Raw genomic sequence first — 15,419 nt, 5'->3', positions numbered from 1 at the left:
GTGTCATCTGTGGAAAAATCACTAAGGAATTTTTTCATCTGGCTTTTGAAAGTGCAGACAAGGCGCTCGACCTCCCCATTCAATTGCGGATGGATGGGCGGTGCTGTAACATGATGAATCCCTTGTCCAGTACAAAAATCACGGAAGGCCTGCGAAGAGAACTGAGGGCCATTTTCCATGACGATCGTGGATGGAAGACCTTCTAGCGCAAAGATTTCAGACAAAGCCAGCGTCTTCGCCGCAGTGGTGGGCGATGGACATTGAACAAGAAACGAAAACTTCGAGAAGGCATCAATCAACAGTAGCCAATAAGTACCGAGGAAGGGGCCGGCAAAGTCAGTGTGCACCCGTTCCCATGACTGCGCCGGATCAGCCCATGGAAAGGGCATTGTACGAGGTGCAACCAGTTGTTGAGCACACTGACCACATGCAGCAACCATGTGGGCGATGTCCGAATCAATACTGGGCCAATAAACATCCCTGTGGGCCAGGGACTTAGTCCGAGAAATACCCCAATGGCCTTCATGCAACAGTTTGAGAACATCTTTGCGAAGAGAGGCTGGCACCACGACCCGTGGAGATGTGCCATCCGTGGCCAGAAGAACTACACCATCACGAACAGACAGACGAAGGCGCAAGGCATGGTAGTTGTGAAGGGGATCCGATGCCCGGCCCTGGGTCCTGTCCGGCCAACCCCGTTGAACAAAACCGACCACCTGACGCAGGACCGGGTCCCACGCAGTAGCCGACGCGACCTGCCAACCTGTAAGTGGGAAACCCTCGACCGCACGACGCTCTTCCTCATCAATGTGGAAACAGAGTAGTTCATCACGATCGAAAACCGGGTCGGGGCCCATCGGCAATCGTGACAATGCGTCAGCATTGGCGTGCTGGGCCGTGGGGCGATAGTGAATCTCGTAGTGAAAACGAGACAAGTATAAGGCCCAACGTTGCAAGCGGTGAGCTGCCTTATCCGGAAGCAACGCCGATGGGCTGAACAGAGAGACCAGTGGCTTGTGGTCGGTGACGAGGTGAAACTTAGAACCATACAAAAAAACGCTGAACTTTTTTAGAGCATAAATGATAGCGAGCGCCTCCTTTTTGATTTGAGAGTAACGCCATTGTGCATCGTTGTGGGTCTTGGAAGCATAGGCAACGGGTCGTTCCGACCCATCCTCATACCGATGGGTGAGAACAGCCCCTAGGCCATACTGTGACGCGTCAGTTGCCAGAACCAAGGGCTGACCCGGACGGAATGTGGCAAGACAAGGTGCCGACTGCAATTGAGCCTTCAGGGGGACAAAAGCCTGCTCACACTCATCGGACCATCAGAAAGGCACGTTTTTTCGTAACAGCTGATGCAGAGGATGAGCTACCGCCGCCGCGGATGGAATGAATTTGTGATAATAAGCAATCTTGCCTAGAAACGCCTGAAGTTCTTTGACCGTAGACGGCCGAGGTAGAGCGTTAATGGCTGCAACGTGCTGACGTAGAGGACGTATACCCTCATGGGACAAGTGGAAACCAAGATACACAATGGAGGGTTGGAAGAACTGTGACTTGTCCAGATTGCACCTCAACCCTCATCCAGATAGTTTATGCAGCCGGGAACGGAAGCCGTGAGCTGTTCCAAAAACTGCTGAAAAATGGCCGGCACGCTAGCGATGCCAAATGGTAACCACTGGTACGGATACAACCCACAAGGAGTGTTGATGAAGAGAAATTCCTTGGAAGAAGCATCCAACGGCAACTGATGGTACGCCTCCGATAAGTCAAGTTGGGAAAAGAACTGGCCCCCAGTGAGCTTGGTAAATAACTCCTCAGGACGGGGAAGAGGATAAGTGTCAATGAGCCTCTGAGCGTTGACAGTGGCTTCAAAATCACCACACAATCGCAGACTCCCGTTTGGTTTAGAAACCACCATGATTGGCGATGCCCATTTGCTGGAGGTAACAGGAAGGAGAATCCCTGAAGCTGTTAACCTGTCTATCTCAGCCTTGACAGGTGCACGCAACGCTACCGGAATAGGGCATGCCCGGAAAAACTTAGGGCGAGCTGTAGGTTTAAGAGTAATGTGGGCTTCAAAATCCTTGGCATGACCCAGACCAGCAGAGAACACAGACGAAAATTCAGAGCACAATCCATCCAGCTGTTGATACGGAATATCCTCAGATATGAGGTACACATCATCATCAACGGAGAACCCGAACAACTGGAAAGCATCATAACCGAACAGGTTTTCAGTGCCCGCATGATCCACCACATAAAACATGAGGGGTCTAACAACAGACTTGTATGCAGTGGAAGCATCAAACTGGCCAATGATAGGAATTTTCTGTTATTATAAGTTCTCAGATTTCACATAACAGGAGACAAGGGAGGGGAGACCAACTCCAAATACGTGTGAGAATTAATGAGAGTTACTGCAGAGCCAGTGTCCACTTGCATGCGAATGTCTTTATCCAGAACACGAACAGTAACAAACAACTTATTTGTTTGAGAAAGCACACAGTTAACATCCATGTCCGATGCCTCGTCCTTGTCGACAGGAACTTTAGGGGACTGACACATAGAAGCAATGTGTCCTTTTTTCCTACATGAATTACACGTGGCCTAACGTTTTGGACACGCGGCCCTGTCATGCTGTACGAAACAACGTGGACAAGAAGGAAGTGTGGAACGAACCTGCTTCTGTGGTTGCTGTTGTTGCTGCGAGCGTTGCGGCCCAACGCTGCCACATATTCGTTCTCCTGTGAGACAGGCAAATTGTCTGTGTCAAAAGTTGACTGTACAGTGCCTACATCACACCACACATCTATTTGCATGCCAGCAGCGTGAGACACTTCAAAAGATTGAGCGATGCTTAGAACTTCCGACAACGACAGGTTTGGCAGTTGTAGGGCACGTTGCCGAACTTCTTTATCAGGAGCAAGCCATAGAATAGCATCCCTAACCATTGATTCAGCATAAGACTCATGATGAGTGTCCGTGACAAACTGACATTTCCTACTCAGACCGTGTAAGATTGATGGGGCTGTTTACGACACTGGTAGAACACCACGTGGGCGGCAATGACGTGGGTGTTTTTTCGGTAATAGGTAGACAATAAGTCACACATTTCTTGGAAGGACAGAGAGCCAGGTTCCCGCAGAGGGGCTAACTGAGATAGCAGCTGATAGATCCGTGGGGAAATCCAAGATAGAAGTAACGACTTATACATAGGAGCATCGACAATGCCGAAAGCCAAGAAGTGTTGCCACAAACGCTTCTCATAATCCTCCCAGTCTTCAGCGGCCTTGTCATAAGGAGGAAATGGAGGCGGAGAAGAGGAAGACAGACGATGAGTAAGCGACATCGACAACGCCTGAATAGCAGCCGTCAACTGTGTTTGTTGTTCAATGAGCGCTTGCATAAGCTGTTCCATGTCTGCCCCATCACGAACACATAAATCCACAACACAGTGAAAATATCCGACCTCGTCGCCAAAAAGTGTTATAACCTTTAATCACCAATAATTGCGTGGATATTCAAACACACTCACTTAGAAACAATAGCTGGTTACATGATAACAACTCAGTATCTCTTATTCGACTGCCGTGCCGTGACATGCAGCTGGCGCCGTTCATAGCTAGGTGGCGCTCCCACGCTCAGCCGAGTTGCGGAGCGCCTCTATCGCAGTTTGTGCATACTGTTGTGGCGGCACTGTTAAATGTCATGGCACTGTCACAACAGTAATTGCCATCAGTTGTAAAATGATTGCATGTGTGAGTCATTGCTCTGATGTTTTTCACTTTCTGAACTCAAATTTTCCACAGCGTCTTGGATGGAAGTAATGTTAGTGTCACTACTGTTACAAGAGTGTGGATTGTGAGGGCCATCTAAATCAATGTTTGCAATGCTTTACCTCACATTAAGAAGTATCTGTGTCTCCAAGCTGTACATATCACACATAAATAAGTCAAACGAATTTTCTATTGTTTCTCTCTTTCTTCAAATTTCATCTTCTTTTTAACTATTTGTTTTGGAAATGAGTTTCAATGCCTCCTCTGGATGAAACAGAAAAAAATTTAGGTTTCTTGAAGCCTGCTTTTGTGTCTTGTTTGGACAGTGGAATTAATAGTTAAGCATTTCCTTGAGTTGGTCAAGAAACATGTCCTTCATAATATTCTTCAGTTTCTATTCGTGTAAAACTTTTCACTACTCAACCTTCAGCAGGCAGAATTAAGCACTATCAATGGGCTGCACAGATGTGTTGAATTAGTGGCGGTAATATAAATTTAATGTTATGCTCTTTGGATTTCTGCAAAACATTTACAGAGATGTGACATAACAAATAGCCCCTATTAGAGCTTTCCGTGTCTTCTTGGTCAGCTTTTTAATAATGGAAGCCTAATTCATTCAAATCAGTTACAGAATATAGTCATTAAACCAGGACAATTTTGAGCATCCATAAAGTGATCCTTTAGGGTCCCCTTGCCTCCAAGAACCATACACATGTGATGCCCCATAAACTATGTAAATTGGAAGTAGCTTGTCTATAGCTGTGCCACAGAACATGATATTAATATTGCTCTTTTGACTGTCAATTATACAATATATAGCCTACATTTTGGTCTTTTAACACCAGGTTCATCAGTTTACATTGGTTTAATTGTAACTGGTTATGCTCCAGTAGGAACTGTTGACATTCAGGAAAATAACCCTGTATCATTCCTTAGTCAGTTCAAGCATACAATCTTTCAAAATTCATGCACTTTCACTCAGATAGAATTTTCATGTGTCTTTTTAGGTATAATATGACCCAGCCCCATTATGGAAGAGTTCACAATTATTCTAACACCTGTCAAAGTCAAGGGAAAACCCCAATCACTTGCAGTTAGTGAATTTATTACTGTAACATTTTCCTAATTAGAATGAGAGAAGTTTGGCCTCCAGCTTTCTTGGGTAGAGAATCATCTTTATAGAACTTTTATTTTAAATTAGTACTTTCAATTAAAAAATATGTATCCTTTAATTTGAGGACATCAGCACACCACCGTTAAACAATGCTCAAGCTGTGAAAGTGCAAAACATAATTATGACCATCCAATGTTGCCAACATAATAAAGGACAAAACATTACCAAAATGTTTTAAGTCATCCCGCTGTCCCTAGTCAACCCATTTGACAGAAGTGTATTCATTTAATGGGGGATTTTGGCCAGTGAATTCCTATGCAGTCTGACTGTATTGTTACAATAAGTTAACACTTTTCAGATGAACCCCAAGTCTCAATCAGGCACTGGTTATAGCCTCCGCTCACACTCCATCTCGAAAGTGTTAAATAATAACTAACAGTAAGTATTCATGAAGAGAGTTAGATAAGATCTTATAGTGATTGCATTTTGTGACAAACCAGTATGACTTAGTCATCTGATTTGGTATTTTCTGTAACATGCTTTCATCACTTTATCATTCTATTATAAACAGAACGGAACCACAAGTACAACAAATGGAAAATGGCAGTTCAGAGAAGCTTTGGATGGGCCACTACAAAGAAGTCCCTAGCTATGACAGGTTTGTTTCTGTAATATTTTGATGAATCTTGCAAATGTAACAATACACTATAGTCTGCTAAAAGAAGAAAAAGTAGCAAAGAGAGCAGGCCAGATACTGCATAGCATATTTAAAGGTAATTTTAGAACTTTTGTAATTGTAGATTATTTTACTTGGGAACTGAAGGTGGTAATGAAGAAAGAACAATAATAAATTACTGTCTACAATGGTGTAAGAATATTTTGTTGCATATTGAACAGGAATTGGGACTGGTAACGAAACATGAGGTGACTGTGTTGATAAAAGACTGAAGCCACATGGGCAGTGGAGATATATATCTGCCAAAGCATTTGTGTGTAAATAAAGAAGATGTCGATGGAAAATAAAATGGAATAAATGATGTCATTTTAAATGAATTACAAGGTAAATAAATAAATATAAACAAATATTGAAATAAAACAAATGCAGAGAGTTTAAGGAGAGGGAAGTATTGACTAAGTGTGAAGACTCAGATACGGAACAAAAATGAAAGCTATATAAATTAGAGAAAACAAGGGGAAAATTATAACAGTTTAAGCTCAGGAGGATAATAGTTAATCCGACTGTGCTGATGAATGAGCTGCAGTTAACACAGGGCAGAATTGCTTTTGTGGTACTAGACATGATTCATATGATAAGTACTTCACTAGATTTGTGTTGGAGAGAACATTCTGTAGCAGAATTCTGAGTCTTTGGTATGTGACTAATATGTTTTAACCATTACTTCCTACAGAAAAGTTCAAAGCCACCATGCCCATTTTCATGCTAGATAGCATTCACATGCACTGGACGGACATAATGATTTTTCATATGGATACCACTTCCTGTGTGATATGTGAGATATGGCACACTGAAAAACTGATCAGAGACATCATTGCCAACTGACACTAAAAATGAGTTTTTCTGGACAGTAGAGTATGGCTCTAGAAGTTTTTAGGTGTATTTAATCTTTGTCTGTTGACACTGTATATATATGAAGGCAGGCCTAGATACTGCTGTGGAACGATTAAGCTGTGCACACAATTTCTCCAAATTTGAAGAAGTATTACAGAATTGTGATACCCAGTAACAAGAATGCCTGATTATTAAACATCATCCCCTGTTTGATACTTGGAGGTGATTGCAAACAATGTGTACACATATATGTAAAGCTGGCAGTAAGTATGCATGTATGTATGCATGTATGCATGCATGGCTGGAATGTCTTCCCAGACTCCTGAATCAATTTTCATCAAATTTGGCAAACAAATCACAAACTTCATGTCATGAATATCAGTACTGTGGGGTTTATAACCTCATAGCTACAATAGGAGCAGAGATAATGAGCAAACACATGCATTTGCATCACCTGCCACATAGGCTGCCCTTCACGACAGGTCCATTTGCTGGAAAGGTACACGTCTGTCTTATCTACCTGCTTTGCTGGGCAGTCTACACATCATGGGCAAGAGATGGGTTTTCAGCCCCTGATTTGTAGGTTGCCCTGAATGACAGGTGTATTGTGTTGGAGTGATATTGGCCTGCTCTATTGACATACACTCCTGGAAATGGAAAAAAGAACACATTGACACCGGTGTGTCAGACCCACCATACTTGCTCCGGACACTGCGAGAGGGCTGTACAAGCAATGATCACACGCACGGCACAGCGGACACACCAGGAACCGCGGTGTTGGCCGTCGAATGGCGCTAGCTGCGCAGCATTTGTGCACCGCCACCATCAGTGTCAGCCAGTTTGCCGTGGCATACGGAGCTCCATCGCAGTCTTTAACACTGGTAGCATGCCGCGACAGCGTGGACGTGAACCGTATGTGCAGTTGACGGACTTTGAGCGAGGGCGTATAGTGGGCATGCGGGAGGCCGGGTAGACGTACCGCCGAATTGCTCAACACGTGGGGCGTGAGGTCTCCACAGTACATCGATGTTGTCGCCAGTGGTCGGCGGAAGGTGCACGTGCCCGTCGACCTGGGACCGGACCGCAGCGACGCACGGATGCACGCCAAGACCATAGGATCCTACGCAGTGCCGTAGGGGACCGCACCACCACTTCCCAGCAAATTAGGGACACTGTTGCTCCTGGGGTATTGGCGAGGATCATTTGCAACCGTCTCCATGAAGCTGGGCTACGGTCCTGCACACCGTTAGGCCGTCTTCCGCTCATGCCCCAACATCGTGCAGCCCGCCTCCAGTGGTGTCGCGACAGGCGTGAATGGAGGGACGAATGGAGACGTGTCGTCTTCAGCGATGAGAGTCGCTTCTGCCTTGATGCCAATGATGGTCGTATGCGTGTTTGAAACCGTGCAGGTGAGCGCCACAATCAGGACTGCATACGACCGAGGCACACAGGGCCAACACCCGGCATCATGGTGTGGGGAGCGATCTCCTACACTGGCCGTACACCACTGGTGATCGTCGAGGGGACACTGAATAGTGCACGGTACATCCAAACCATCATCAAACCCATCGTTCTACCATTCCTAGACCGGCAAGGGAACTTGCTGTTCCAACAGGACAATGCACGTCCGCATGTATCCTGTGCCACCCAACATGCTCTAGAAGGTGTAAGTCAACTACCCTGGCCAGCAAGATCTCCGGATCTGTCTCCCATTGAGCATGTTTGGGACTGGATGAAGCGTCGTCTCACGCGGTCTGCACGTCCAGCACGAACGCTGGTCCAACTGAGGCGTCAGGTGGAAATGGCATGGCAAGCCGTTCCACAGGACTACATCCAGCATCTCTACGATCGTCTCCATGGGAGAATAGCAGCCTGCATTGCTGCGAAAGGTGGATATACACTGTACTAGTGCCGACATTGTGCATGCTCTGTTGCCTGTGTCTATGTGCCTGTGGTTCTGTCAGTGTGATCATGTGATGTATCTGACCCCAGGAATGTGTCAATAAAGTTTCCCCTTCCTGGGACAATGAATTCACAGTGTTCTTATTTCAATTTCCAGGAGTGTATTTTCAGGAGTTGCACATGTGGATGCACATGCCTGGGAGAAGCTTGAGACAGATAGAGGAGGGTACAGACAGTGAGGGGGGAGGGGGGACAGGAGCAGATGGATAGGGAGAGAATAGTGTAGGAGAGGATGGACAGAGAGAGGGGGGGAAGGAGGAGATGAATGTAAAGAGGAGAGAGTTAGTGACAGACAGAGAGAGAGATTTGGGAAGAGGGGATGGTAAGAGACAGCTGAGGTGGATGTAGGGATGCAGACATAGTGGAGGGGCAGATGAACAGCAAGACAGGAGTGGAGGATATGGGTACAGACTTATTGAGGATAGGGAGAAGGGTAGTAAGGGGTGAAGGACAGATTGAGAGAGTGGGATTAGGAGGGGATGGACACATAGGGACAGGGGCAGGAGAAGTTAAGACAGTGAGGAAGAGTGAAGGCAGGAGGAGAAGAAAAGTTACGAATAGTGGGGGCCGTAGGAGATGGGTAGGCAGAGGAAGGGGAAAAAGGGATGGACAGAGGGTTGGGCAGAGATGGGAATTGACAGAGAGGTGTGGTAAATGAGGGTGGACAGAGGAACGGGAGAGGTGGGGATGGAAGGAGGAATTGATGACAAGGAGATAGATGGAGAGGTGGGGAAAGAAGGAGATGAGAAGGGAGAGGGAGGAAGTTGAAATGGACAGAGAGAGCGGGTCTTGGATGTGTTGGTGTAGTATCAGCATGCTTCATCGATCTGTTGTGCAGATGTGGATGGGCACAGTTGGAGGAAGGTTAAGATGGATAGAGGACAGAATGCATAGAGAAAAGGGGGTTGGAGAGGATGGATAGAGAGAAAGTGGGACAAGAGGGGCTGAACAGAGAAAGGGGAGGCAGGAGGAGATGGGCAGAAAGAGGTGGAGGAGGAGACAGATAAGGAGAGTGAGAGAAGGAAGTGGAGAGAGAGAGAGAGAGAGAGAGAGAGAGATGAAGAATGGACAGGAGGAGATGAATAGAGAGGGAGAGAAGGAAATGTACTGACAGAAGAGAGGAGAAGATGAACAGAGAGAAGGGGAGCAGGATATGGAAAGAGGGAGGGGGAATAAGATACAGTCAGAGAGATGTGATAGAGGAAATGTACAAAAAGAGGGGTAGGAGGAAATTGAGAGACAGAGTGAGTGGGGATGAGGAGATGGATGGATAGAGATAAAGAGGATGAGGTGGACTGACAGATTACAGGAGAAACAGGTGGGCACAGAGAGTGTGGAGGAAGAGATGTGTGTACCTGCATTTCAGAACATTGTATACTATAATGAAAATAATAATTTTACTATTATCATGTCCACTGTAATTAATGAGCCACACTTGTAGAAATATTCAGCAGTGACTATCTATTTTTTTCTTCTGCATATTTGCACTTTTTTCCAATCTGATGTCAAGCTGTGAACATGTAAGCAGCAGGTGCTGTTACTGTATCAAAAAATGGTATATTGAAATATTAATACAGGTTGTATTTACTTAAAAATGCTTTACCTTCCTCACTTTATTTGTAAAGAATATAATTTTACATATACATCTCTATTTTTTTTGGTGGTCACATCAAACACTTTGAAGGTAAATTGTTCTGTGGTATAACAACCAGATATTTGACATGTTGTGTCACTATTTATTCCTTATGATAAAGCAGAACCACCCTGAGATTTATTTGCCAATCATGACAAGTAGGAATTAGGGTGGGAAAGTTGGGATTGGGTGACCCTAATGCAAGAACTGGGGTCCTCACGTAATCACTTCAGTGTTCATCACTTTTAATACATAACTTGTCTTTATTAAAGCCAAACTAGTTTTAAAAACAGTTAGCAGTAAAACTGACTGAGTGAACTTTAGAAAAATTACTTTTAAACAGCTGCAACTAATCATGAGCCACCAGCCATTAACTATGCACCAAAAGAACAGAATTTTAAGGACAATTAAAAACAGTTAGCAGAATTCACTGAGCAGTTTTTTTTAAACTAAATGACCTTTAAACAGCTGCCATTAATTACGAATCCACTGTCACTCATTAGACAGCAAAGATTCAGGATTTTAAAAACAACTAACAGTTACTGAATAGTTAGCTACACTTAATCAAAATTCCCTTCAAAAAAATGGTTCAAATGGCTCTGAGCACTATGGGACTCAACATCTTAGGTCATAAGTCCCCTAGAACTTAGAACTACTTAAACCTAACTAACCTAACTAACCTAAGGACATCACACACACCCATGCCCGAGGCAGGATTCGAACCTGCGACCGTAGCAGTCCCGCGGTTCCGGACTGCAGCGCCAGAACCGCTAGACCACCGCGGCCGGCTCAAAATTCCCTGATCAGGTTGTAAGTAAATGGTTTTTTAGACAGCTGCTGTTAATTATGAACCCACTATCATTCAGTAGACAGCAAAACAGTCACTGAATAAGCAGCTAGAGTTGGCCAAATTTATGGATCAGATTTTAAGCAAATGACTTACAAACATGTGCCATTAATTATGTACGCACAATCATACAGTATACAGACAAGATACAGAATTTTTTTAAACAATTGACAGTCACTGATCATATTTCAAGCAAATAACTTTTAAACAGTTTCAATTAATTATGTGTAGTGGTTACATAAACCCCATTTGTGGTGGGGGGTGGGGGTGGGGGGGTCTTGGGGTAGCGAGATGTAAGAATATACGTGGAAGTTGAAGTTACTTAACTTGGATAGTATGTCGCCGTCCTTCCACTCCTTAAGCCTGCAGGAGACTGGACCACCTTCACTAGTGTCTAACCAGCCAAATAACCTCCAGGTCGCTGGTGTGTTTTCCAAAATATCATGCTCACTCATGGAAATTACTTTGCAGGTTCAGCACCTTCACAGGAGCTGACTTGTTCTCCTTTTTACCATCCAGAACTCCCAACCTCTTGTACCCCAGCTGACTTGCTCTGCGCACCACCCACTCACTGTCCAAAACATTCCTGCTTCATGCATTTTGTCTGCATCGGTGGTGCCACCAGCATACCTCCAAAGTAATCCAGAGAAAGATTGTCAATGAGTGGTGAAATAGGTAGAAGGCCAAGCCCACATGGCTGAACCTCTGCCACTGAAACTCTAAGAGCCCTTGAGTCCCATAGTGCTCAGAGCCATTTGAACCATTTAGCCATCAAAGAGCCCTGTTTTCACCAAGGACAGAAGGTAGCTACCCTCCATAACCTGACTGTCAGAAAGTATAAAGATCTCTCCATTCAATTCATTACAGACCAAGATATTGAATGTACTGAGAAATCATAAAATTTAACAGGGGCATATAAAACGGTGACCTAGTTTATTAGAAGGGATTGGTCTAGCGTTGGCTACAGTGTTTAACCTATGCACAAACACCCAGTCTCCCACCTTCCCTTTGAACTTGCACCTAACACAGTTGTATCTACGCACCAGACACCTATGTGTGAGCTCTATATGGGGTGAGTCACTAACTATTGCCACCTAGAATAACTCCAAAAGTATGACAGTAACTGAAACGTTTGTGGGACAAATGTTGCGTGGGACAAAAAGGTATGTAACAGTAAGGCCTTTGAAGGTCAACGAAGGTCACAAAGGTGGTGTGAACGTCCATTTACAGAAGGTGTTTGAAGTGATGACCATTGGTATCAATGCATTGCTGAAATCTTCTTATCATGGATTGAGTGTTATTCCTTATCACATCGACACTTATCAAAACACATGCTCTGACAATTCTCTTTCATATATCATGCATCTAGTAAATATTCACTGAGTACGGTGTATTCATCTAACAAGCCATTGACATGTAAACATCATTTGACAGTTTTGTAATACAACACTAATAGGAATGGTAAGACTAGTATCGTCGAATCAAGACAATGTAAATGATGTATTCCTTCAAACAACAAGTCGATAAGCTTCTCATTTACGGAGAATGCCAATGAAATTCAGTGAGAGCTAGAGACTCATACGCTGAATGATATCCTCAACATACTCGCCCTACACGTCATACATTGAAATATATGTATGATAAATTGAGAATAACTTGTGTTAGTTCATGTCGAATCGCAAGGGAATCTGGCATGAGCCAGAGTAGTGTTGTTTGTGTTCTGCATTGCCATAGATATCATCCTTACCATATCAGTCTCCACAAAGAATTAACTGGTACGAATTGTATGCATCACATTGAATTCTGCCGATGGGGTCAACTTCAGATTCAGAGGGATGGCACAGTTATTAATTTGATTTTATTTACCAACGAGGCTACATTCACGAACCATGGAAATGTTAATTTGCATAACATGCATTATTGGGCAACTGAAAATCCATGTTGGTTGTGGCAAGTTGCACACCAAAAACCGTGGTCGGTGAATGTTTGGTATGGGATTCTGGAGAACAAAATTATAGGTGCCTATTTCATCAAAGGAAATCATAATGGTAGAAAGTACACGCCATTCCTGAAAGAAACATTAGGTCTGTTACTGGAAGAAATACCTTTAGAAACAAGGAACAGAATGTGGTATCAACACGATGGGTGTCCAGCACATTTTTCGCTGATGGCCAGAAATGAGTTGCAGAGACAATTCTCAAATCATGGGATTGGACGTGGAGGAGATGTGTCGTGGCCAGTTCATTTGCCACCTCTGGATTTTTTCTTGCGGGGATTCGTGAAAGACATTGTTTATAAAGATGTCCCAACTACACGTGAAGATACGTGAGAGAGAACTGTCAGAGCATGTGCTTCGATAAGTGCTGACGTGATAAGGAATACCACCCAATACGTAATAAGAAGATTGTAGCACTGCATTTGATACCAATGGTCATCACTTCGAACACCTTCTGTAAATGGACGTTCATGTCACTTTTGTGACCTTCGTTGACCTTCAAAGACCTTACTGTTACACATGATTGGATTCATCTCGACTACTGCTATCAGAAAATAAGTACCAAACTATAGTATCCCATTTAAAGAAATGAAGTTGACCTTCATATCTCTGAAGTGACCCCCTTTGCAACAAAAAACCATCATATTATGGCCCCTGTTGTCCCATGCAACTTTTGTCGCACAAACTTTTCAGCTACTATCATACTTTCGAAGTTTTTCTTGGTGGCAATAGTTAATGACTCACCCTGTATTTTAATTCAGTAGCAGACAAGTAGCATGATGCATAGGGAACAGGATGCCACTCCCTCTGATGTTCTTGGTGGAGTACCACCACTACCCCAGAATTGGATGCGTTGGTCTGGAAAATAAGGCGCTTGCTGAAATCTGGGATAACTTACAGTAGGGTTTCTATAGGCAGCTTTAATTGCCAGAAAAGGTAGTTTAATGACTCACCCCCCCTCACCTCCCTACATCCTTCCCCAAGGAAGGGCTCATCTTCCTTGCGCAAGTTGTTCAAGGGGACTACCAATTGGGCGAAATTAGGAACAAACTTCTGAAAGAAATCCACCATTCCAATAAATCCGACTATTCCCTTCTTGCTCTTTGGGGAGGGGGGGTGGGGTGGGGGGCGGGTGGGGGGGAATAGTCACACAAGGAGAATGCCCAGTCCAGATCATTGCTCTGTCCTTGAACCAAAACCAGATGACCAAAAAGGATATACAAAGGTGAGCCAAGGTAAGCTTAGAAGGCTTTACTGTAAGCCTGGCCTCTCTAAGACTTAACAAAACTTCTTTGAGGTGGTCCAAACACTTCACAAATATGGCACTGTAAACCACCACCTCATTGAGATAGTTATTAACAGATTTGAACTTAAGATCTCACAAAACATGGTCCAAAAGGTGAGACAACATGGGCACACCTGTAGGTGATCCAAAAGGAAGTCAGTTAAACTGGTAAAGGTTCCAATCAATACAAAAGGCAGTTAATGGTTTGGAATCTTCAGTCAAGGGTATCTGATGGAGGCTTGATTGAAGTTCATTACAGAGAACCAACAGGCACACAGAGAACCAGGTGAAACTATTGTGAAAGTTGGGCAACAGAACTGATTCCTAGATGACCTTCTGGTTGAGTGCACTATAATCGGCAACTGGGCAGTAACTGCCACTCTTTTTGTTTAGGAACAAGAAAATGGGTGCATTTTAGGGAGGAATCGAAAATCTAATGACATCATCCTGGAGGATGTTATTAACTAGTCTGAATAAAATCTTTATCTAGGGTGGGAATAATCTGTAAGGTGCTTGATGAACAGCGGCCAACTGGATCTTATATTGGATATTACTAGTAACACCTAATTTATTAGTAAGGACATTGGGAAATCAGGATAACATGCTCAACAGTTACCTAGCCTTGCCAGGCTCAACTGGAAAACTCAGTTCCAACAGCACATTAGTAAGTGGTTTAGAGTGCTAACACAAACACAATGCTATCATTTCAGTAGGGCAGAACAAACCAGCATGCTCAGTGAAGTCACAGCCCAGTTTTAACTTAACTAACAAATTCTTAGCGAAAACAATGTTGACAGGCCATGTAAAATCCAGTACACCTAACTTCCCAAAAGCTGCCCCCCACCACAGGTAACTCTTGTCCATTAATCGCATGAAGCCCTGCTCACTCTCCTGATGGCATAGATTATCACCTGTATCATCCCTTTTGCTTTCATGTAATGTGAGAAGACTCAGATCTACCTGTAGCTCCCTAAATTGACTAATTAAGCTATCAATGGTAGCACATTCATTGGGCTTCAGGGATGTCTTCTTTAAATTAATAAGACGATTCACCAAAAATGTGGCCTGTGCTTGAATCCTATACATTTGTTTGTGTGTAGGCTGACTGTCCTGTAAGAAGTTCGCATTTTCCCACAGTGAAGTGTTACTGCCATTTAGGCAAACGACCTTTCACACTCCTTATGTAGTACAAGGAAAGGTGATTGTGAAAGAATAATATTAAGTAGGGAG

General features: G+C 44.0%; 1 protein-coding gene across 1 annotated transcript in view; it reads left to right on the top strand.

Moving 5' to 3' along the window:
• Positions 1-15,419, top strand: part of LOC126155594 (glycerol kinase-like) — a 188,905-nt gene that overhangs the window by 146,074 nt on the left and 27,412 nt on the right. The window contains exon 10 of the mRNA XM_049916239.1: positions 5,468-5,554. Coding sequence (XP_049772196.1) covers positions 5,468-5,554 — 87 coding nt within the window. The remainder of the gene's footprint in view (positions 1-5,467; positions 5,555-15,419) is intronic.

This window comes from Schistocerca cancellata, chromosome 2 (assembly GCF_023864275.1).
Source record: "Schistocerca cancellata isolate TAMUIC-IGC-003103 chromosome 2, iqSchCanc2.1, whole genome shotgun sequence".
NCBI lineage: Eukaryota > Metazoa > Arthropoda > Insecta > Orthoptera > Acrididae > Schistocerca > Schistocerca cancellata.
Note: the sequence above shows the minus strand (reverse complement) of the source record. Positions and strands in the feature narration are given on the sequence as shown.